The 25797-nt window shown below is 42.2% G+C and overlaps 2 protein-coding genes and 1 pseudogene across 2 annotated transcripts in view; 1 reads left to right on the top strand and 2 right to left on the bottom strand.

The window, feature by feature from the left end:
- Window positions 1-25712, bottom strand: part of TXNDC12 (thioredoxin domain containing 12) — a 34046-nt gene extending 8334 nt beyond the window's left edge. Inside the window, exons 1-2 of the mRNA XM_055585920.1 lie at window positions 24883-25712; window positions 6699-6759 (exon numbers count right to left, since the gene is read on the bottom strand). Coding sequence (XP_055441895.1) covers window positions 6699-6759; window positions 24883-24979 — 158 coding nt within the window. The 5' untranslated portion in view covers window positions 24980-25712. The remainder of the gene's footprint in view (window positions 1-6698; window positions 6760-24882) is intronic.
- KTI12 (KTI12 chromatin associated homolog) lies at window positions 1145-3276 on the bottom strand. Its single transcript, XM_055585903.1, has one exon. It carries the CDS (start codon window positions 2774-2776, stop codon window positions 1712-1714), a length of 1065 nt encoding a protein of 354 aa, XP_055441878.1. The 5' UTR covers window positions 2777-3276; the 3' UTR covers window positions 1145-1711.
- Window positions 8419-8802, top strand: LOC129655459 (60S ribosomal protein L31-like; annotated as a pseudogene).
- Window positions 25713-25797: the final 85 nt, after the last annotated feature.

The raw sequence follows: 25797 nt of genomic DNA, 5'->3' as shown, positions 1-25797 counted from the left end.
GGAGAAATATCAATAACCTCAGATATGCAGATGACACCACCCTTATGGCAGAAAGTGAAGAAGAACTAAAGAGCCTCTTGATGGAAGTAAAACAGAGTGAAAAAGTTGGCTTAAAACTCAACATTCAAAAAACAAAGATCATCGGATCTGGTCCCATCACTTCATGGCAAACAGATAGGGAAACAATGGAAACAGTGAAGGACTTTATTTTGGGGGGGCTCCAAAATCACTGGAGATGGTGACTGCAGCCATGAAATTAAAAGACTCTTGCTCCTTGGAAGAAAAGCTATGACCAAACTAGACAGCATATTAAAAAGCAGAGACATTACTTTGCCAACAAAAGTCCATCTAGTCAAAGCTATGGTTTTTCCAGTAGTCATGTATGGATGTGAGAGTTGGACTATAAAGAAAGCTGAGTGGTGAAGAATTGATGCTTTCGAAATGTGGTGTTGGAGAAGACCACACAAGTCTTCTCCAACACCACAGAGTCCCTTTGGACTGCAAGGAGATCAAACCAGTCAATTCTAAAGGAATCAGTCCTGAATATTCATTCAAAGGACTAATGCTGAAGCTGAAACTCCAATACTTTGGCCACCTGATACAAAGAACTGACTCACTGGGAAAAAACCCTGATGCTGGGCAAGATTGAAGGCAGGAGGAGAAGGGGATGATAGAGGATGAGATGGTTGGATGGCATCACCGACTTGATGGACATGAGTTTGAGCAAGCTCTTGGAGTTGGTGATGGACAGGGAAGCCTGGCGTGCCGCTGTCCATGGGGTTGCAAAGAGTCAGACACAACTGAGCAACTGAACTAATCATCTGTTTACTACTAATCTCTCAAGGGCAAAGACTATCTAAAACATCTTTCAAAAATATAAGCACTTATCTATTATTTGTTTAATGAGATAAATGAAAGACAAGCTTAAAGGGCTTTTGCCTTGAAGAGCAGAATGAAGCACCCAGTTAGGGAAGTTGTCATGATCCTGACTCCATGTTAAGACCAAGACATCAAGACTCACTGAGCACTAGCCAAGTACTTTTGATAGAAGGCATAACAGGGATACATCTGTATCTAAAATGTTACATTAGGTAAACTATATGAAGAATATAAAGCTACATTAAGAGAAAGAGATGCCAGCACATTGTCTTTTTATAAAAGATTTTATTAAATGAAATAATCTAGTGGTTTTATCTTTCAATTCCACTAGAACCAAAGCTTCCCAAGGATAGAAACCAGTGGATCCATCTGTGACCCCAGGCCCCAGGTCAGAGACTAGCCAAACGTAGGCACAGTACTTAAAAAACTGTGTGGTATGAAGAAAGGGCCAGCACAGATGCAGAACTGTGCTATGTTCAGTTCACAATTATTATAAACAATTCATCCATCCTGTCTGCTCTCCCACACTTCAGATGCGAGAAATCAATGGTGTGTGACAGCCCAAACAGAACTCAATCTATGCAAGCTCTGTCCACTTAAGCTCTGTCCTCTAGAGAAATTTGCATAGATCCTCAGACAGTTCTCCATTCTCTAGTATCAAATTTGCTGTAAACTCAAGGCCTGGCACAGAGGGATCCAGGAGGGTATGAGTGAATCAGTCACAACAGCTCTAGTACCACATTTCAATATATTCTGCAGAACTTCGTTCTTCCCAAACAAATGTTGTAGTGGTTAGACAAGAAACCATGGTTTTCCCACTCACTTGCTCCAGTTAGTGCAGGCTCTGGCTCAGATACTGCAGAAACATGTTGGCCAGTTGAGGCAGGTTCTCATTGTTGGGATGCATTTTTGTGTAGGAAATAAACTGACGACGGAGGCGACTCAGTTCTGCCATGGTCAAAGGCCTGGTAAACCGCAGGTGTTCTGTGGTGCCAGGAAGCTTAAGCAAGTCTCCGGGAACTGCACTCTTCTGCGCTTCCATCAGTCCTGCCAGAACCTGGCTGGTGACCTGGTCCAATTGGTGCAGAAAGCTGCCGGAGGCCAGTGGCTGGGACTGTGTAGACTGATGGGGTGGAGGAGCCCGGTTCTCAAACAGGGCAGCTCTGATCTCTGCCAGGGGCAACGGTTCCTCTAAGCCCACCAAGGTGAACAGGGGTCGGTCCCAGCGGTTCCGAGAGTCGGGAGCTTCGAAGCGCAGCGCTAGGGCCTCCAAAAGTTCGGGAGGGTAAAAAGCACCAGACACACGCTCTGCAGATTTCTCGGATTCCGAAGCCACGAGAGCTGGAAAATCTGCCGCCCTGATTTCCTTTGGCTCGGATTCCGTAGGTACTTCTGCCTGGGCTCGCCTATTTACTAGAGAGACCACTGCCTGTGGTTCCCCGAGGACATCGGTGCCCACCGCCAGAGGTCTCCCTCCCTCCTCAGCTCGCGGTCTCCAACTCACACTGACATTCCGGTTCGGATTATCCACGGCGCCTGCCACCCGCAGTCCCCGGCTCAGACTGCCTGGTCGCACGCAGTAGACGAGGCAGAGTGGAGTGCGCGCCGCCCGTGCCAGGCAGTACAGCTCGTAACGGAAGCCCTTGATGTAGTTCAGCGAGTCGAGGATGACCACGTCCTGGCGACTCAGGAGCCGCTCCACAGCCGCTCGCAGGGCCCCACGCAAGGCCTTCTCACGGGCTGAATCGCCATACACTGTTGCGTCCTCCGCGCCCAGCACCGCCGCATCGTCCACCACCTGCACCGCGCGGCCCTCAGCTGCTAGGGCCACGCGGAGTTCCTCCACACGCCGGCTCTTGCCGCTGTACGGCAGCCCGCAAAACACCACGAGCGGCATCCTCCCAGGACGCGGCCATATGCAAACCCGCCGCGTCAACTTCCGGGTTGCCGGCGGCTCTGACGCAAGCCGGAAATGAAAGCCGCACTTCCTGTATCTCTTAACTCTTACAGGACCTCTTGTTGCTATGGAAACAGGAGCTCTAGGCCATCTAGAACCAGGTCCTGCTCTCTGCAAAAGGAGCTGGAGCTTAGAATGGCATCAGTTATCTATGTCAAATGTTCTAGGTCTCGGAGAATGTGATCTCCTGATGGCCAATGACTGTGTCCATCAATTTACAGTGGGGGCCTTAAATAGCATTGAATATTGCTCGGCTATCAATGCAAAGAAATAGAGGAAAACAATAGAATGAGAAAGACTAGAGATCTCTTCAAGAAAATTAGAGATACCAAGGGACCATTTCATGCAAAGATGAGCACAATAAAGGGCAGATATGGTATGGACCTAAAGAAGCAGAAGATATTAAGAGGTGGCAAGAATACACAGAACTATACAAAAAAGATCTTCAAGACCCAGATAACCACGATGGGGTGATCACTAACCTAGAGCCAGACATCCTGGAATGCAAAGTCAAGTGAGCCTTAGAAAGCATCAGTATGTTTATGGCTAGTGGAGGTGATGGAATTCCAGTTGAGTTATTTCAAATCCTAAAAGATGGTGCTCTGAAAGTGCTGCACTCAATATGCCAGCAAATCTGGAAAACGCAGCAGTGGCCACAGGACTGGAAAAGGTGAGTTTTCATTCCAATCCCAAAGAAAGACAATGCCAAAGAATGCAAACTACCGCACAATTGCACTCATCTCACATGCTAGCAAAGTAATGCTCAAAATTCTCCAAGCCAGGCTTCAACAGTACATGAATCGTGAACTTCCAGATGTTCAACCTGGATTTAGAAAAGGCAAGAACCAGAGATCAAATTGCCAATGTCCGCTGGATCATCGAAAAAGCAAGAGAGTTCCAGAAAAACATCTACTTTTGCTTTATTGACTATGCCAAAGCCTTTGACTGTGTGGATCACAATAAACTGTGGAAAATTCTGAAGGAGATGGGAATACCAGAGCACCTTACCTGTCTCCTGAAAAATCTTTATGTAGGTCAAGAAGCAACAGTTAGAACTGAACATGGAACAACAGACTGGTTTCAAATCTGGAAAGGAGTATGTTAAGTCTGTATATTGTCACCCTGCTTATTTAACTTATATGTAGAGTACATCATGTGGAATGCTGGGCTGGATGAAGAACAGACTGGAATCAAGATTGCCAGGAGACATATCAATAACCTCAGATATGCAGATGACACCACCCTTATGGCAGAAAGCAAAGAACTTAAGAGTCTCTTGATGAAAGTGAAAGAAGAGAGTGAAAAAGTTGGCTTAAAACTCAACATTCAGAAAACTAAGATCATGGCATCTGGTCCCATCACTTCATGCAAATAGATGGGGAAACAATGGAAACAGTGACAGACGTTATTTTGGGGGGCTCCAAAATCACTGGAAATGATTTTAAAAGCCATGAAATTAAAAGACACTTACTCCTTGGAGGAAAAGCTATAACCAAACTAGACAGCATATTAAAAAGCAGACACATTACTTTGCCAACAAAGGTCTGTCTAGTCAAAGCTATGGTTTTCCCCAGAAGTCATGCACGGCTGTAAAAGGTGGACCATAAAGAAAGCTGAGCACAGAAGAATTGATGCTTTTGGACTGTGTGTTGTAAAAGACTCTTGAGAGTCCGTTAGACTGCACGGAGATCCAACCCGTCAATCTTAAAGGAAATCAGTCCTGAATATTCATTGGAAGGACTGTTGCTAAAGCTGAAACTCCAGTACTTTGGCCACTTAATGCGAAGAACCAACTCATTGGAAAAGACCCTGATGCTGGGAAAGAGTGAAAGTGGGAAGAGAAGGGGATGACAGAGGATGAGATGGTTGGATGGCATCACCGATGGGATGGACATGAGTTTGAATAGGCTCCAGGAGTTGGTGATGGACAGGGAAGCCTGGTGTGCTACACAGTCCATGGGGTCACAAAGAGTCAGACACAACTGAGCAACTGAACTGAACTGACTGCAAAACAATCAACATTATATTTAGTATACAGAAGACAATTCACAAATACTAGTTCCCCTTCATTTCTTATGGCCAGTGACATTCAGTAACTATTTATTCAATAACAATTTCAATCATTCAGTATCTTCACGATTGGGAATACAGAGATGAACATAAAACAGTTTCCCCAAAGGAGATCAAGGGTCTGAATGGGAAAATTCAGGCACCTACAAGCTGAATAATACACACCAATGGATAGAGGTAGGCTGGGTTGTAAAAGTACAGAAGAAAAAAACATACTGCCCACAAAAATTGCTGAAGACTTTTAGAAGTAGCCATTTGATTTAAAACTTGAAAAACGAATAGGAATTTTTCTCCTAGTTAAGGATGCCAGATAAAATACAGGATGCCTAGGGCTTCTTTGGCAGTCTGGTAGTTAAGACTCCGAACTTCCATTGCAGAGGGCACGGGTTTGATCCTGGTCAGGGTGCAAGATGTGGCATATATATATACACACACACATATATCGCATGTATATACATATATACACACACACAAATGTATAATATATATATATATACACACACACAGAGGATGCCTAATTAAATTTGAATTTCAGATAATTAATACATATTGTTTTTAAAATAAGCTTGTCTCAAATATTACTTGGAGCATATTTAAAATTACTTATTGTTGGAAATTTGCTGTTATGACTCAGGTAACTCAACCTGGGGCTCTGTAACAACCTAGAGGAGTAGAAAAGGGTGGGAGGTGGGAGGAAGGTCAAGAGGGAGAGGACATATGTACACCTACGGTGAATTCATGTTGATGTATGGCAGAAATCAAACCGATATTGTAAAGCAATTATCCTTCAATTAAAAATAAATTTTAAAATAAATGAATAAAATTACTTTTTATCTGAAATTCAAATTTAACTGGGCATCCTTTAAAAAATTTTTTTTATTGAAGTATAGTTGCTTTACAATGTTGTGTTAGTTTCTACTGTACAGCAAAGTGAATCACCAGTATATATACATACACCCCCTCATTTTTGGATTTCCTTCCCATTTAGGTCACCACAGAGCACTGAGTGTGGTTTTCTAAATTAGACAATAGGTTCTCATTAGTTATCTACTTTACAAATAGTATCAATAGTGTATTTATGTCAATCTCAATCTCCCAATTCATCCCACCACCCCTCCTTGTCCCCTTGGTGTTCATAAGATTATAGTCATCCTCCATTTGTATTTGCTAAATTTGGCAACCCCAGAAGATATGAGTCTCAGAGCCATGAAGCTATAGGATCTGTTCTAGCAAAAGCAAGCATTATCATTTGGTAGGTGCAGAAGTATAAGTGTTTCTGTGCAAGGATGTGTGTGTATAAAGTAAGTGCAAACATACTGGATTTTTGTATCTCTCCAGTACAGTATAGCAGGGAATGTGCATTTCTTCCTCCTTTTGTACATTTCCTGTGCATAGACTACACATACTTGGAACTTAAGACTATTCAACTTGAGACTATTAGGCAGTATGTTTTACTGGCTGAGTGTAGGATTTGAAGTGTCTGGGTACAGATCTTGGCTCTACCACTTAACTAGCTGTATGATTATTTAACTGCTCTATGCCTTAGTTTTCTCATCTATAAAATGAAGATAACAACAGTACCAACCTCAGAAGAGTTGTTGTTAGATAAGTTAATTCACATAATAAATGTCTGGTGCATAATAAGCACTTAAAAACGTTAGCTAGTATTATTACTTTTGTTGTTGTTATGCAACTACTCCACTGTTCTGCCTTGGCATAACCCTTCACCTGAAATTAATGCTAAGTTGATGGCTGGAAAGTGTTCTAGATAAGCTAAAACCATATCTTGTACCTGGCAGCTGCTTCCTTCTTCCCATCTTCTAGCGTCCTCCAATGAATGTGATCTCCAAAACCTGGAAGGAAAGAGCCTCATAAATATTCACACATGAACAATGGGCAAAGACCCATGAAAGAAATGTAGCATATTCACAAGATACTCATAAAAAAGGCTTTCCTTTGTCAAGAGCATGGTGTTCAAGTCTCAACTCCACCACTTTCTAGGTGTATAGAACCATGGACGGTCCCATACCTCAAGTCTCAGTTTTCATACCTGCAAAATGGAGATAATGTCACCTAATTCAGTTTTTAAGGAGATTAAATTATTAATGGCTATGAAAACCTTTGTAAACTAACAGAGTATGCAAATAATACTATAAGAATGAATGAGAATTTTCCACAGTTATCATAAAGCAGGTCCTAACAAATCATTGCTAGTTGGAGTCAACACAGCAGTATAGTTTAAAGAGTCAGAAAGACATTAAATGTGTGAATTTTGTAAATGAAGTAAGTTCTTGAAGTCCCAGTTTCTTCATCTATAAAATCAAGAATAATACCCATACCTCCAAGTGGTGGTGTAAGGATTTTAAGACAATATATTTTGAGATAATATAAAGTTATTCTTGTTATTTTTCCCCACACTTCAGTTAGAGTGATCTTTTAAAATCACATATTTGCTTGGTAAAATATCTTTCAGAGGCGTTTCAAAGCCCTAAAAGGGAAGATCAAACTCTTATAGCAAGGTTTCTGAAGCCTTTCAGAATATGGCTCCTACCCACCTCTCCAGGCTCACTTTACACACTTTTCTTAAAATCTTACACAAAAAACTAATTTTCAGGAGCAGTTCTCTCAGGATTACTTGAGATGCTGTCTCCCAGGCTTGAAGTCCTAAAAATTCCCACCAAATAAAACATAACTCTCAAAAACAAAAAAAAACTAATTTTCATTTCCTTAAATACAATATGCACTCTCTCTCCCCTTCAGCCTTCATAATCGCTGCTTCCTTTGCCTTTCCTCCCACTGTCACCTCCAATTCACTCTTCAGGTATGAAACTAGCAGGCATTTCTTCTGGTAAATCTTCTCTGACTCCCCAGGCACTCTATTCTTACCCCATCACTGTGCTTCCCAGGCTGAACTGTAAATGTTTATGTGTGTCTGTCTCCTTCACTCTAAAGGAAATTCCCTATGGGCTGGGACCATATCTGTCTTATTTCCTCCTGTTTCCCTAGCATTTAGCACTATACAGGGCTTCCCTGGTGACTCGGACAGTAAAGAATCTGCCTGCAATGCAGGAGACCTGGGTTTGATCCCTGTGTGGGAAAGATTCCCTAGAGTAGGAAAGGGCAACCCACTCCAATATTCTTGCCAGTAGAATCTCATGGACAGAGGAGCCTGGCAAGCTACAGTCCATGGGGTCACAAAGAGTTGGAATAACTGAGCGACTAACATTTTCATTTTTCATGGCTATAGCAAGTGCTCCACAAAATATTTATTGAGCAAATGAATATTAGTTAGGCCATCTCACATAAATGACTTAATTTTGCATCTTGAAAATAGTGACTGTAACAATGCTAGCTGTTATTTATTGACCAATTTACACATGTCCTGCACATCACACATATTATCTTGTTTAAATTTATTCTTAACAATAACCCTTTCACTGAACCTCTCTATATTTCCATTAAAATAGGCATAATAATAGCTGTATCTTGCCTTTCCAACCCTGGCCGGCAGGATGGCTCCTGCATAGAAGGATGGTGAGAAGGGCTGGGCCACTATCAATGGAGGTGGTACCTAGAGAATACACTATGAACATTCACAAGCATCCATGGAGTGGGTTTCAGAAAGCATGCCCCTCGGGCACTCAAAAGAAATCTGGAAATTTGCCATGAAGGAGATAGGAACTCCAGATGTACGCACTGACACTAGACTCAACAAAGTTGTCTGGGCCAAAAGAATAAGTAATGTCCCATACTGTACCTACGTGCCTACCTGCGCATGGTTGTCCAGGAAATGTAATGAAGATGAAGATTCACCAAACAAGCTCTGTATGTTGTTTACCTATGTACCTGTCACCACTTTCAAAGATCTACATATAGTTAATGTGGATGGGAACTAACTGCTAATGGTTCAATAAAGTTACAGAACCTCAAAAACAAAACAAAAAAACAATAGAAAACTTGTATCTCGTAAGATTGTTGTTGAACATTAAATTACATATATATATTACATATATATATATAAATCTTAAGACAGTGCTTAGCAGATTGAAAATGATCAGTAAACAGCACCTTTTGTCATTCTTTACAGTTGAAGCTTTTGAGACTCAGAATACACAGCCTGTACCAGGTCACATAGCTGATAAATGGCCAAGCAGGGGTTTTAAGTTCAATTTTATGACTTTTAGTTACCATACATACTGTCCTTGAGGCCTTTCTTTCCCAGAAATTTCCATCAGCTTAGCACAGGGAAATAAACAGCTCATCCAGATTAGCACTGAGAGGCAGTATCCAAACTAACCATCACTTTTCATTCCAAGTAGCATGGGCTACTGGCCAAGGGAAAATGTGTCACTTGCCTACAGCCCAAAGTCTAATCCTGGAGAGAGAACAACCAAGTGACAGTGAAACTGGGAAGATGCCCAGGAGAACTGGAAGGTGCCTTACTATGACAATCATCATTCTACCTGTCAAAACCTAAATTCAGGCAACAGAACCCTGCTTTGGAGAGATGCCTGACTAGACAGTCTGGAGAGATATTCACCTACAAATCAACGAAATCCTACATAAAATAGACTTCCCAAAAGGCACCCACTGGGCTCAAAGTAATAGACACAAACACAAAGTAAGCCTAAATCAGACAAGGAACAATGAGCAACAAGCAAAAGGCAAGGCTAGCCTGAAAGCAAATGTCCATCATCATGTGGCAAGATGAAGGAGATGAATCTGAGACTCCATTTTAACCCAGCTGTCAAAAGCAACTAGAGTGATTCCAGGGCAGTAATTAGTAGCCGCTGGTTTCCAGATGAATCAAATGCCGAACTTTCCTAGAGGAAAGCATTACTAATGCTAGGCCTCCAGGATAACCTATATAAATAACCATTATGAGCTTACAATCATAGATCACGAAACCTGTAAGCAAAGCAGTCACCACAAGTAAGAGCAGAATCAACAATTAGATAAGAGGACTTCAGATATTAGAATGATCAGGCATAGGATACAAAAGTAACTATTATATAACCACTGAAAGAAAGAACATATGGCATGACAAAAATATGCATATAATAAAACACAAAATAGGCAAAACTGTAAAGGCACCAAATAGAATTTTTTTAACTAACGTGATTTTTTAAATACAAAATCAATGAATATTCAGTGATACACAGAAATGAGTTATTAAGCCATAAAAAGACATAAAAGAGCCTAAAGTGCATACTGGTAAGTGAAAGATGCCAATCTAAAAAGGCTACATAATGTAGGATTCCAATTATATATGATTAGTGTTCTGGAAAAGGCAAAACTATGGAGACAGTAAAAGACCACACTAATGCAGGGGAAACTGGGATAGGGAAAGGTGAAGTGGTAAGGATTCACATGGGAACTCTGAATTTTCTGCTCAATTTTTCTATAGATCTTAAATTGTTTAAAAATAAACTCTACTAATGAAAAAACAATTCAATGGATAGATTAAAATAGCAAATTAGAGACAGGTGGAAACGTGAATCAGATGCTATCCAGAATATAGCACAGAGATAAGGAGAGAGAAAATGTAAAAGAAATAGACAGTAGATTAAGAAAAGATTGGTATATTTAAAACTGGAGTCTCTGAATGCAAAGTTGAAGGAAAAAAACTTATCTGAAGAGATAATATACTGGGGTGGGAACTGGATGATGGAAAAACAAGAGTGGAAGGAAATATATACCTCTTAAAAGTATTAAACCATGCTAATGTTTCCAAGGCAAACCATTCAATATCACAGTAATCCAAGTCTATGCCCCAACCAATAACGCTGAAGAAGCTGAAGTTGAACGGTTCTATGAAGACCTACATGACCTTTTAGAACTAACACCCAAAAAAGATGTCCTTTTCATTACAGGGGACTGGAATGCAAAAGTAGGAAGTCAAGAAACACCTGGAGTAACAGGCACATTTGGCCTTGGAATATGGAATGAAGCAGGGCAAAGACTAATAGAGTTTTGCCAAGAAAATGCACTGGTCATAGCAAACACCCTCTTCCAACAACACAAGAGAAGACTCTACACATGGACATCACCAGATGGTCAACACCAAAATCAGATTGATTATGTTCTCTGCAGCCAAAGATGGAGAAGCTCTATACAGTCAACAAAAACAAGACCGGAAGCTGACTGTGGCTCAGATCATGAACTCCTTATTACCAAATTCAGACTTAAACTGAAGAAAGTAGGGAAAACCACTAGACCATTCAGGTATGACCTAAATCAAATCCCTTATGATTATAGAGTGGAAGTGAGAAATAGATTTAAGGGCCTAGATCTGATAGACAGAGTGCCTGATGAACTATGGAATGAGGTTCGTGACATTGTACAGGAGACAGGGATCAAGACTATCCCCATGAAAAGAAATGCAAAAAAAGCAAAATGGCTGTCTGGGGAGGCCTTACAAATAGCTGTGAAAAGAAGAGAAGCGAAAAGCAAAGGAGAAAAGGAAAGATATAAGCATCTGAATGCAGAGTTCCAAAGAATAGCAAGGAGAGAGAAGAAAGCCTTCCTCAGTGATCAATGCAAAGAAATAGAGGAAAACAACAGAATGGGAAAGACTAGGGATCTATTCAAGAAAATCAGAGATACCAAGGGGACATTTCATGCAAAGATGGGCTTGATAAAGGACAGAAATGGCATGGACCTAACAGAAGCAGAAGATATCAAGAAGAGGTGGCAAGAATACACAGAAGAACTGTACAAAAAAGATCTTCACGACCAAGATAATCACGATGGTGTGATCACTGACCTAGAGCCAGACATCCTGGAATGTGAAGTCAAGTGGGCCTTAGAAAGCATCACTACGAACAAAGCTAGTGGAGGTGATGGAATTCCAGTTGAGCTATTTCAAATCCTGAAAGATGATGCTGTGAAAGTGCTACACTCAATATGCCAGCAAATTTGGGAAACTCAGCAGTGGCCACAGGACTGGAAAAGGTCAGTTTTCATTCCAATCCCAAAGAAAGGCAATGCCAAAGAATGCTCAAACTACTGCACAATTCACTCATCTCACATGCTAGTAAAGTAATACTCAAAATTCTCCAAGCCAGGCTTCAGCAATACGTGAACCGTGAACTTCCTGATGTTCAAGCTGGTTTTAGAAAAGGCAGAGGAACCAGAGATCAAATTGCCAACATCCACTGGATCATGGAAAAAGCAAGAGAGTTCCAGAAAAACATCTATTTCTGCTTTATTGACTATGCCAAAGCCTTTGACTGTGTGGATTACAATAAACTGTGGAAAATTCTGAAAGAGATGGGAATACCAGACCACCTGACCTGCCTCTTGAGAAATCTGTATGCAGGTCAGGAAGCAACAGTTAGAACTGGACATGGAACAACAGACTGGTTCCAAATAGGAAAAGGAGTTTGTCAAGGCTGTATATTGTCACCCTGCTTATTTAACATATATGCAGAGTACATCATGAGAAATGCTGGACTGGAAGAAACACAAGCTGGAATCAAGATTGCTGGGAGAAAGATCAATAACCTCAGATATGCAGATGACACCACCCTTATGGCAGAAAGTGAAGAGGAACTCAAAAGCCTCTTGATGAAAGTGAAAGTGGAGAGTGAAAAAGTTGGCTTAGAGCTCAACATTCAGAAAACGAAGATCATGGCATCTGGTCCTATCACTTCATGGGAAATAGATGGGGAAACAGTGGAAACTGTGTCAGACTTTATTTTTTTGGGCTCCAAAATCACTACAGATGGTGACTAAAACCATGAAATTAAAAGACGCTTACTCCTTGGAAGGAAAGTTATGACCAACCTAGAGAGCATATTCAAAAGCAGAGACATTACTTTGCCAACAAAGATCCGTCTAGTCAAGGCTATGGTTTTTCCTGTGGTCATGTATGGATGTGAGAGTTGGACTGTGAAGAAGGCCGAGCGCTGAAGAATTGATGCTTTTGAACTGTGGTGTTGGAGAAGACTCTTGAGAGTCCCTTGGACTGCAAGGAGATCCAACTAGTCCATTCTGAAGGAGATCAGCCCTGGGATTTCTTTGGAGGGAATGATGCTAAAGCTGAAACTCAAGTACTTTGGTCACCTCATGCGAAGAGTTGACTCGTTGGAAAAGACTGATGCTGGGAGGGATTGGGGGCAGGAGGAGAAGGGGACGACAGAGGATGAGATGGCTGGATGGCATCACCGACTCGATGGACGTGAGTCTCAGTGAACTCCGGGAGTTGGTGATGGACAGGGAGGCCTGGCGTGCTGCGATTCATGGGGTCGTGAAGAGTCGGACACAACTGAGCGACTGAACTCAACTGAACTGAATGTATCATATCTACTTAAAAACACATTTGCATTTTTTAGAAAGAAAAAGAGATGAATGATAACAGTTTCAAGAACCAAGATAAAACATGAATCTGCAGATAGTAAGAAGCACAATGTATAGCTGACAAATTACAAAAAGAAATCACACACATATAAATTGTAGTGAAACTGCAGAAGAACCAAATATTAAGATCTTAAAAGCATTTCAAAGAGAAATGACATATTTCCATTCAAAGATCGACAATTAGACTGACAGTAACAAATTGGAAATCAGATGGCAAAACATTGTCTTCAACATGCTGAAAGAAAGTATCTCTAAATTTAGAATTGTGTACCTAGCAAAACTATCTTTCAAGAACAAGGCCAAAATAGACATTTTTAGATAAACTGAGGTATTTTTCTACCATCAGGTAGTCACCACTCATTATTTCAGTATTTATTGAGCAGTATTATGTAGTGGTTAAGAGCATGGACTATGGACCTAGACTCCCTGGCTTTGATTCCTGTAGTTCTGTAGCTAACTAGCTGTGTGACTTTGGGCAAGTTACTTAAACTCAATTTCTTCGGCTGTAAATGAGAGTAACAATAGCACCTACCTACCTTGTTGGGCTGCTTTGAGGATTAAATAAATCAATACGTTAAAGATCTTAAAACACACGAAAGACGTTGAATTGCCAAAACAATCTTGAGAAAAAGGAACAAAGCTGGAGGCATCCTGTTCTCTGACTTCAGACTATACTGCAAAGCTACAGTCATGAGAATAGCACAGTAATGGCACAAAAACAGATACACAGATCAATGGAACAGAATAGAAAGCCCAGAAGTAAACCCACATTCTTATGATCAATTAATCTATGAAAAGGAGGAAAAGTATACAAAAAAGAAAAGACAGTTTCTTCAATAAGTAGTACGAGGAAAACTGGACAGTTACATGTAAAAGAATGAAATTACAACACTTTCTCATACTACATACAAAAATAAATTCAAAAGGGATTAAAGACTTAAATAATAGGCCTGAAATCAGAAAACTCCTAGAAGAGAGCCTAGGCAGAACACCTTTGACACAAATCACAGCAATATTGTTTTGTATCTGTCTCCTAAGGGGAAAGGAACAAAAGCAAAAAATAAAACAAATGGTACCTAATTAAACTTAAATGCTTTTGCACAGCAAAGGAAACAAAAAGACATCCTACTGAAAGGGGAAAAAAATGTTTGCAAATGATATGACCAATAAGAGGGTTAACAACCAAAAATACATTAATAGCTCATACAGTTCAATATCAAAAAACCAAACAACCCAATTAAAAAGTGGACATAGATATTTTTGCTAAGAAAACACAATAGAAATTACCAACTGGCATATGAAAAAATACTCAAAATCAAGAACCACAATGAGATATCACCCCATACCTTTCAAAATGGCTATCTTGAAACAGACAAGAAATAATTTTTCTGGGCTCCAAAATCACTACAGATGGTGATTGTAGCCATGAAATTAAAAGACGCTTACTCCTTGGAAGGAAAGTTATGAACCTAGACAGCATATTAAAAAGCAGAGACATTACTTTGTCAACAAAGGTTCGTCTAGTCAAGGCTATGGTTTTTCCAGTGGTCATGTATGGATGTGAGAGTTGGACTATAAAGAAAGCTGAGAGCAGAAGAATTGATGCTTTTGAACTGTGGTGTTGGAGAAGACTCTTGAGAGTCCCTTGGACTGCAAGAAAATCCAACCAGTCCATCCTAAAGGAGATCAGTCCTGAATATTCATTGGAAGGACTGATGTTGAAGCTGAAACTCCAATACTTTGGCCACCTGATGCGAATAGCTGACTCATTGGAAAAGACCCTGATACTGGGAAACATTGAGGGCAGGAGGAGAAGGGGACAACAGAGGATGAGATGGTTGGATGCCATCACCGACTCAATGGACATGGGTTTGGGTGGACTCTGGGTGTTGGTGATGGACAGGGAGGCCTGGCGAGCTGTGGTTCATGGGGTCGCAAAGAGTAGGATACAACTGAGCAACTGAACTGAATGAATAGATATTAGAGAATAGGTGGAGAAAAGGAAACCCTTGCACATTGTTAGTGGGGATATAAATGGGTGCAGTCACTGTGGAAAACAGCTTGGAGGTCCCTTAAAAAACTAAAAATAGAACTACTATGTGATTCAGCAATTTCACTCCAGAGTATACATCTGGAAAATACTGAAAACTAATTTGAAGATATACATACCCCAGTGTTCACAGCAGCTTCCCAAGTAGCGCTAGTGGTACACAGCCATCTCTAACAGGCCTGGTACAGATCCATCTCTCAGCCTTCAGGAGGAACCAATGCTGCCAGAACCTTGATTTCAAACTCCTACTCTCTAGAACTGTGAGACAACAAATTTCTGTTGTTTAAGTCACTCAGCTTGTGTTACTTTGTTATTGCAGCCCTAGTAAACTAATACAGAAAAGGCAAAAGCAAAATAGACTAGTAAAGTGGTCACTGGGATAATTCAGGCATGTGATAACAGTGGTTTGGACTAGCTGTGACGATAGAGGAAGCAGATACTATCAGATTCTGGACATATTTTGAAGGCAAATTTGAAAGGATTTTGTCCTGGATATGGGGTGAGAGAAGTTAATGATGACTCGAAGGTTTTTTGGCCTGAGCAACTAGAAGAATGGACTTGTCATTAATAAAGATGGGGAAGATAGTAGGTGGAGTGAGTTTTGGAAAGAAACATTCAAGTGCCTGGATATGGATACGCTCATTTTGAGATGCTTACTTCCCTGGTGGCTCAGATGGTAAAGTGTCTGTCTACAAGGCAGGAGACCCAGGTTTGAGCCCTGGGTTGGGAAGATCCCCTGGAGAAGGAAATGGCAATCCACTCCAGTACTGCTGCTGCTGCTAAGTCACTTCAGTCGTGTCCGACTCTATGTGACCCCATAGACAGCAGACCACCAGGCTCCCCTGTCCCTGGGATTCTCCAGGCAAGAACACTGGAGTGGGTTGCCATTTCCTTCTCCAATGCATGAAAGTGAAAAGTGAAAGTGAAGTTGCTCAGTTGTGTCCGACTCTTAGCGACCCCATGGACTGCAGCCCACCAGGCTCCTCCATCCATGGGATTTTCCAGGCAAGAGTACTGGAGTGGGGTTCCATTGCCTTCTTGGACTCCAGTACTATTGCCTGAAAATCCCATGGACAGAGGAGCCTGGTAGGCTAGTCTATGGGGTCACAAAGAGTAGGACACGACTGAGCGACTTCACTTTCACTTCACTAGACAACAAAACAGAGATGCTGAATAAGCAACTAAATATCTGAGACTGGAATTCAAGGGACAGTTATCAGCATGCAGACGTTATTTAAAGCTTAAGAGAGAACAGGATCACCAAGGGAGTGATTATAGATAAAGAGGGAGTTCAGGAACCCTGGAGCACTACTAGATAAGGGACATAAAGAAGCAACCAAAGACCAGCTGGTGACAAAGAACTGCCACCAGCAGCACACGGAATTCCAGAAGTGTTTCCAGGATCTTTTAAGAGGAAGGATGATCCACTGACTCCAATACTCCTATTAAATCAGAAACTTCGGAATTTAGCAAGTAGAGAACAATGCAGACCTTGACAAGCCCAGTTTCAGTAGGAGTGAGAATGAAAAGATGATTAGAGTAAGATCAAGACAGCCCAGGGGAAGAATTAGGGAACAAGCACACACAACTCTTTCAAAGAATTTTGCTGTGCAGGGGCAATTGCTAGAGGGTGCTGTGAGTCCATGAAGGGTTTGTATTCAATATGGAGGAAAGGATAGGATGTTGAAAGCTGATAGAAAAGATATAATAAAGATAGGATAAAGCCTAACTACAAGGAACAGTGAGCAAATTAACTGGCAAACATGTGGATATATCTAAATACATTTGCATAAAATTTTTAATGCTCAATTTATGGTTAAAAAAAAGACAGAGAACTAAAGTATTGGACAACATAGCTTATAAAGAAAGAGGAAGTGACTGAAATTAGAATGTTCTAAGGCCCACTAACTATTGGGGGAGATAATCCCAAGGAAAGGCAATGCCAAAGAATGCTCAAACTACTGCACAATTGCACTCATCTCACATGCTAGTAAAGTACTACTCAAAATTCTCCAAGCCAGGCTTCAGCAATACGTGAACCGTGAACTTCCTGATGTTCAAGCTGGTTTTAGAAAAGGCAGAGGAACCAGAGATCAAATTGCCAACATCCGCTGGATCATGGAAAAAGCAAGAGAGTTCCAGAAAAACATCTATTTCTGCTTTATTACCTATGCCAAAGCCTTTGACTGTGTGGATCACAATAAACTGTGGAAAATTCTGAAAGAGATGGGAATACCAGACCACCTGACCTGCCTCTTGAGAAATCTGTATGCAGGTCAGGAAGCAACAGTTAGAACTGGACATGGAACAACAGACTGGTTCCAAATAGGAAAGGGAGTATGTCAAGGCTGTATATTGTCACCCTGCTTATTTAACTTATATGCAGAGTACATCATGAGAAACGCTGGACTGGAAGAAGCACAAGCTGGAATCAAGATTGCTGGGAGAAATATCAATAACCTCAGATATGCAGATGACACCACCCTTATGGCAGAAAGTGAAGAGGAACTCAAAAGCCTCTTGATGAAAGTGAAAGTGGAGAGTGAAAAAGTTGGCTTAGAGCTCAACATTCAGAAAACGAAGATCATGGCATCCGGTCCCATCACTTCATGGGAAATAGATGGGGAAACAGTGGAAACAGTGTCAGACTTTATTTTTTTGGGCTCCAAAATCACTACAGATGGTGACTGCAGCCATGAAATTAAAAGACGCTTACTCCTTGGAAGGAAAGTTATGACCAACCTAGATAGCATATTCAAAAGCAGAGACGTTACTTTGCCAACAAAGGTCCGTCTAGTCAAGGCTATGGTTTTTCCTGTGGTCATGTATGGATGTGAGAGTTGGACTGTGAAGAAAGCTGAGCGCCGAAGAATTGATGCTTTTGAACTGTGATGTTGGAGAAGACTCTTGAGAGTCCCTTGGACTGCAAGGAGATCCAACCAGTCCATTCTGAAGGAGATCAGCCCTGGGATTTCTTTGGAAGGAATGATGCTAAAGCTGAAACTCCAGTACTTTGGCCACCTCATGCGAAGAGTTGACTCATTGGAAAAGACTCTGATGTTGAGAGGGATTGGGGGCAGGAGGAGAAGGGGACGACAGAGGATGAGATGGCTGGATGGCATCACTGACTTGATGGACGTGAGTCTGAGTGAACTCCAAGAGTTGGTGATAGACAGGGAGGCCTGGCGTGCTGCGATTCACGGGGTCGCAAAGAGTTGGACACAACTGAGCTACTGAACTGAACTGAAGATATTAATGTTAGATTTTGTTGTTAAATATGTGAGTAAAATTCCAGAAGTAACCACTAAAAGAAAAGAAGGGTGCGAACTTCCAAATTAAATAAAGGCAATAAAGCAATACAAGAACCAGCAAATATTCAACCCCCAAAGAAAGGGAGAAAAAGAATAGAAAAAAACAGTAGCATAGAAAATTGGATGAGAGAAATAAGACCAGCTCTGTCAATAATCACTACAAATATAAGTGAACAAAACTTGCCAGGTAAAGTTAAAGTAAGAAATTGTCAGATTTTGGTTTAAAAAAAAATCCTCTATGATGTTTACAAGAGCACCTAAAACAGAAGGACTTGTAAAAGTCAAAAGTAAAATGATTGAAAACTATATCCCAGACAGATGAAAACTATATATCCCAGACAGACATCAGGCAAAACAAAATTAGGCAAGCTAGATTACTATCAAGCAAAATAAAATTTCTCCATAAATATGGACTACTCAGAAGCTAGCTTACAAAGCATACAGTCATAGGTTATAGCTAAGAGAGACCCTAGGGCAGTGGGGCTTCCCTGGAGGCTCAGATGGTGAAGAATCTGCCTGCAATGCAGGAGACCTGAATTCAATCCCTGGGTCCGGAAGGCCCCTAGAGAAGGAAATGGCAACCCACTCCAGTATTCTTGCCTGGAGAATTCCATGGACAGAGGAGCCTGGCATGCTACAGCCAATGGGGTTGGAAGAGTTGGACACAGCTTAATGATTAAACCCAGGGTAGCGCTGTTTAACTGATCTTTCTCCAATGATGGAAACTTCTATATCTGCACTGTTCAGTATGGTAGCTACAAACTGTTGAGTACCTGAAACATGGCTAATCCAACACAGAAGCTGGATTTTTAAAGTTTAATTTTAATTAATTTAAAATTTGAGTGGTAAGGGCCTATCACTACTTCACTGGACAACACAAAGTTGCAGATCAGTCCAATCCTCTCACATTACAAAAGCCTGGAAGAGGCTACCGGAGACCACAAAAGAAGCCACAACCAAAATTTAGTCTGATTCCTAATTAAAATACTTTCCCAGAGCCCAGCACTTCCCTGGCTGCCTTAGTGCATTGTTCCCAAGAGTAATTCTAGAGATGTAACATGAAACAGTTCACTATGTGTAAAAAATTTATTTGAAAATTCATATTAAAAAGTAAATTGAAATTTTTCATAAGTAATAATCACCACCGTCATGTTTTGAGTGCTTACTCTATGGAATAATGATGATAATGTGTTGTGTGTTAGCTGCTCAGTTGATTCCAACTCTTTGTGGCCCCATGGACTGTAGCCTACCAGGCTCCTCTGTCCATGGGATTCTCAGGCAAGAATTCTGGAGTGGGTAGGCATTCCCTTTTCCAGGGGATCTTCCCGACACAGGAATTGAGCCCAAGTCTCCTGCACTGCAGGTCAATTCCTTACCTTCTGAGCTAATAGGGAAGCCCCGATTATGATAATATAATAACATTAGTAATGACTGCACCCCACTCCAGTACTCTTGCCTGGAAAATCCATGGACGGAGGAGCCTGGAAGGCTGCAGTCCATGGGGTCGCTAAGAGTCGGACACGACTGAGCGACTTCACTTTCACTTTTCACTTTCATGCATTGGAGAAGGAAATGGCAACCCACTCCAGTGTTCTTGCCTGGAGAATCCCAGGGATGGGGGCGCCTGCCGTCTCTGTGGTCGCACAGAGTCGGACACGACTGAAGTGACTTAGCAGCAGCAGCAGCAACACTTATATGAAGTGAAGTTGCTCAGTCGTGTCCAACTCTTTGCGACCCCATGGACTGTAGCCTACCAGGCTCCTCAGTCCGTGGGATTTTCCAGGCAAGAGTACTGGAGTGGGTTGCCATTTTAGGGGATCTTCCCGACCAGGGATCAAACCTGGGTCTCCCACATTATAGGCAGATGCTTTACCGTCTGAGCTACCAGGGAAGCCCAACACTTATATGGGATTTACTATATGCCTGGCATAGTTTTTCATGCTTTTACATGTATTGAATTATTTAATCCTTAAACTTATGAGGTAGAAACTCAATTGTCTTCATTTTACAGACAAGGAAGGTGAAGTTAAATAGCTTGCTAGTAAATGCCATAGATGGGATTAGAACCTACATGGTGGAGTTCCAGAGTCTGTAGTTTACTCACCATACTTCACTAACTCTCCTGCAAAGATAAACATGAATAAATGAATAAAGGAACGTGGCTTTCCTAAAGCAGAAGGAAAACACAGACTTCAGGTCTGGAAAACCTGGGTCCTTATGTTTCCCTTCAAAAATAACTTGAAAACTTGAAAAGGCACAGTGCTTATCTTGTTGCTACCTACTCCCTGACACCACCCACACTCATACCCATGCCAACATGGAACATCTGAAGACAGTCCAACTTCCTCAAGTATCACCTGCACAGCCACTTTATTTATTCCAGTTATCTGCAGAGTGAGCTGAAAGTTCCCACATTAGCAGCTCCTTCCCTAACACATTAATTTAAAAGGTGGGGGAGGAAAGAAAGTGACTGTTTCCAAACAAGGATTTACATCAGAATTCCCAAGCCCTTCAGGCTAAAACTGTTTTCCTGAGGGTAAGCTAAGGACATCAGAAAAGTATTACCCACCCTCTCCCAGCTGACAGAACAAAAGGTTAAGTGTCCGAACTGGCAGCCAAGCCTCTGAAATAGGGAACACTGTACCTGAGAGGTAGAATAACACCACGGCTAAATAAAGTCTGTATGCATCAAACAAGTCCTAATTCAGCCACTTGCTGTTTTCATGTATGTGAAATATGATTAACCAAAATATCTGTCTCTTAGGCTTGTTGTGAATGTGAATAGGGTACAGTATGGAAGGTACACACCCCATATGTGTCAATGCCAAATGGTTATTTCAGAGACTTGACAAAGTCATCCATTTCTGTTTCAGGCAGGAGAGTGCATGAACCGCCCCCATTGATAACTTTCCCTTTTCTCCTTCAAAAGAGTCTCTGCACTCAGAGCAGGAGAGGACAAAAGCTCTGGAATCTCCATCTCAGCTGGTCCACTTACTAGCTATGTGACTCCTGCATCCCATTTTAGGCTCTTCGTCTGTGTAATGGGGATGATGACTACATCCCTTATCTACCTCAGTGGGCTATTATGAGGATTTAACCAGTCAGTACATGAAAAATACACAGAACGGTTCCTGGAATATAGCAAAATGTACAGTAAATGTTATCACTACACTTCTTCCCACAGGTGGTACATTCCAAATGTTGAGCACACAGAGAACAAGATTATTTTAGAGCTCTAAGATATTAGAGCTGGAAGGACTCTTAGGAATCATTTCTAGTCCAACTTTCTCATTTAATAAATGATCCCCAGGGAAGCCAAGAGCTGGCTATGTAGCCTGACCAGGATTAAAACTCAAGCCTCCTGATTTCTATCCAGTGCTCACACTACATCACTGGACTTCCTCTCTGCAAACTATCAGGCCATCATCTGGAAAGAGTCAAATCTACTTAAACTTCTGAGAAGAAATCTTACTTATCACTGCTCTGGGTAGCACTTTTCTGGGAGGTGGGGTGGGTGAACTATAATCTGTTTTCCAAGAATCCATATCCAGGAGATTAAAAAAAAAAGTTTGCTATCTTATTAATTCCTTTCAGGAACAAGTCAATATTTTTCCTTGGGTAAATATAGTAAAAAGCATTAAATAAATACTCTCTACGTTTGTGACACGAATATTAAGTGCCTTTTGTTTGTTCATTTAATCCTCACAGCCCGTCCCCCACCAGGCTGCCCTTCTATGTGCTCCTCCAGTTCCCTGCCATTCCCCTGCTGACTGTACATATCACAGTGCCATGTAACTGCCCGCTTATTTGTGCTGATAGTCTTCAGACTATGAGCTGAAAAAAGACAGGGATCCCAACGATCATGTGTACCATTCATTTCTTCTTTCAACAAATATTTCTGAGCATAAGACAGAAATAGTCCTAACTTACTGGGGTAGACCATACTTTCCAAAGATGATTGCAGTAATATCTCCCATTCCACAAGCTCTTTTTACAACGTGACCTCAACATTCCTCCTGTGGGGGATGGAAAGGAGGTAGTTAATGTCCCTTCCCCTTGAACAGGCCCATGGAGTACAGAGGAAGTGATGCTACGTGACTTTTATGGCTAGATGACAAAATGCCATGTATTTTCACCTTGTTCCCTTAGGATGCTCACTCTTGGAATCCAGCTGTCATACGGTGAGGACGCTCACTCTAGCCCATGAAGACAAAACATATGGAGGAGTAACCAGCTCAGCTGAGGCCCCAGACTCGGAACCAAGGGATACACAAGGGATACACTGTGCCTTGTTTGACTTTCTGGCCCACAGAATCGTTAGCATAATAGAATGATTTCTTTACACCACTTAATTTGGGGTGGCTTATTATGCAGCAATGGTAAATGGAACAACCACATGGAGCTTAACATCTAACAAGGAATACTGAATATGTGACTCCAAGGTATTGCCTACGCCTAACACAGTTAACTGGAATAATTACTGGGTAATTATTTATTGCATGTGTGAGATAGCTGTTATTATGCCCCTTTGGCACACGAGGAATTGAGCTTTGAGAAGTTTTAGCAACTTGCCCTAGGTTTCTCAGAAGGCAATGGCAACCCACCCTAGTACTCTTGCCTGGCAAATTCCATGGACAGAGGAGCCTGGTAGGCTGCAGTCCATGGGGTCGCTAGGAGTCGGACACGACTGAGCGACTTCACTTTCACTTTTCACTTTCATGCATTGGAGAAGGAAATGGCAACCCACTCCAGTGTTCTTGCCTGGAGAATCCCAGGGACGGGGGAGCCTGGTGGGCTGCCATCTCTGGGGTCGCATAGAGTCGGACACAACTGAAGCTTGACTTAGCGACTTAGCAGCAGCTAGGTCTCTCAACTGGTTTGTGGCAGAGTAAATTAAAACTCAAATCTAAACCCACTCCTAATACTACACGCTAATGTCTCCTTCAGTACTCATAATTGTACATGAATTTTACAGTAATCTGCTTTAAAATGGGACTGTCAGTACTTAAAACATTTTGGCCCAACAGAATTCCCTGTGGTTTCATCACTGAGATGGAAACCCATATATCACCTTCTCAGAGAAGCCTCCCCTGACCTTCCTAGCTCAAGTAATGTCAGCTCCCTCATCCTTTCTCAGTCTTTCTACTCCATCAGTTTCATTTTCTTCCCAGAACTCATCCCTAGCTGAAATTATCTTGTCTATTAATTTGTTCATGTACCTACTCTCTGTCTCTCTGAATTGAACACAAGCTTCATGAGAGCAGGAACCTTGTGTGTCCTGTCCACTCCTATATCCCTGGTGCCTAGGATCATGCCTGGAATATGGTAGGTAATCAAAAATTATTTACTCGATGAAGGAAATGACTGCATTCAGGTGCACTGAATGTCCACCCAATCTCATTATCCACCAATACATGTGCAAATAGGGAGGATAAAACACAATTTAGAACAGCAGGGCTGTAGTAAAGACATTTCATACAGTGAGGTTAGTACAAAAACAAAACAAAACAAAAAAGGAATGGAAAGGAATACACACTACCACACAATCACCTAGAAAAAGCATAAACCCTGAGTTCCAATAAAGATGTAGACAATGGGATGGATGGAGTCGGTGGGGTGGGGGTGGGGGGTGTCACACCTCTTGTTCTCCATTCATAACGACTGTCCCCTCACTCTTCAAAAAAATCAGTTTCTTCAGACACACTGACTGAACCACATTAAGGACAACGGTTGATGACCGTCTAACATCAGACCTGCGACCCTTCATCCAGCCCTTCCTTTTGCATCAGTCACTGCTCCCTGGGATGCAGGTGCTGTTCCCTACAAGGTAAGGAGGCAGTAACCCAGCTCTTCAGGGAAGAGGTGAGGAGGGAAGTCTTCAGACCCAGGGCAAAGGTCTAAATACGCAGGTCCCCAAAGGTCCTACTTCTCCCAGGAGGGAAGGTAACAGTGCCTGAGGACCTACCAGGTGTTAGGCAGTATGCTGCTCTCTTAAACATGTTTTTCGAAATATAAAGGCCATTTCTGATCCCAACCCAAGAATTTAGGGAGGCCTCAAGTAAAACTTCCCCATCTCAACATTCCCCAGACCACTACTACTCCTTACCCCAAACTCCAGGAGCAACTGGGGAGGATACAAAGAAATCTAGCGTGGCCAGAGACAGAACGGGAAGGAATCGTGTTAGGACAAGAAGAGGGCTGTACTGGGCTAGGGCCCAGGATAAGTAAAGATTAAGAAAAGAATGCAGTCTGACCCTTTCCAAGCCCATTAGGTCCATGAGAAGAGGTGACGAGGAGCAGGAAACTGAAGCCCAGCAAACAGGTGGCCCCGAGACGAGGCCGCAGCTCCATGGTGGCAGGTGCGCGGAGCCACTGGGCTGAGCAGACGTAGGGCCGACGAAGTCCTAGGAGAAGGTCCGTGCGGTTTCCCAAGTGTGGATCAGCCCAGCCGTTCGCGTTCCCAGATTTTCTTTTTTTTTTTTTTTTTCCCCTAACCCTGAAGGAAGTGATGTTAGACGGATGTGGGTGGCGCCTCCGGGGTCCGGTTTGGGAAGGAGTGAGAGTTTAAAGGTGTAGTTCACGTAGAAGGTTGCGGGAGTTGCTTTGGGGCGCTATTTGCTTCACCCCGGGTTCTGGACGTTTAGTCCGAGGACCGAGAAAGAAAAGATGGGCCGAGATAGTGGGGGTGGGGAGGAGTCTCGGGAGAACCGTTGCTGGATGCGTCCCCCAGCAAGCTAGCCCCTCCCCCTCAAGAATCACTGCACTTAATATTCACTAAGCAAATTACTGATCGGTGAAGTCAGCCGCTCCCAACAGTGGGCCGGTTGCCCATTGGTTCCGGGTCCCCCTTTCTCCACCGCAAAAAAAAAAAAAAAAAAAAAGAAAAGGCAGACAAGCGGATTTCATTCTCAGGTTACTGCTCGGGTCTGGCACAGGTCTGCCAAGTCTGTTTTGCGGTGCATGGTCTCGTGTCTGCAAGAATGCCCCTTCTTGCTAGAGAAGAAGCACTGGACTTTATTTTCCCTTTTAACCTAAATTCTCCTCCCAGGGATGATGCAACCAACTGACGCAAGTTGCATCATTGCAAAACTGACCTAGCTCTTCAGGGCGCCAGGTCATAATTCACTGCAGGTACTTACAAGTGCAAAGCTTCTTCTTAAATCTACTTG

The sequence above is a fragment of the Bubalus kerabau genome, chromosome 6 (genome assembly GCF_029407905.1).
Source record: "Bubalus kerabau isolate K-KA32 ecotype Philippines breed swamp buffalo chromosome 6, PCC_UOA_SB_1v2, whole genome shotgun sequence".
Classification (NCBI taxonomy): Eukaryota; Metazoa; Chordata; class Mammalia; order Artiodactyla; family Bovidae; genus Bubalus; species Bubalus kerabau.
The sequence above is the reverse complement of the archived record's forward strand: the minus strand, read 5'-3'. Positions and strand labels throughout refer to the sequence as shown.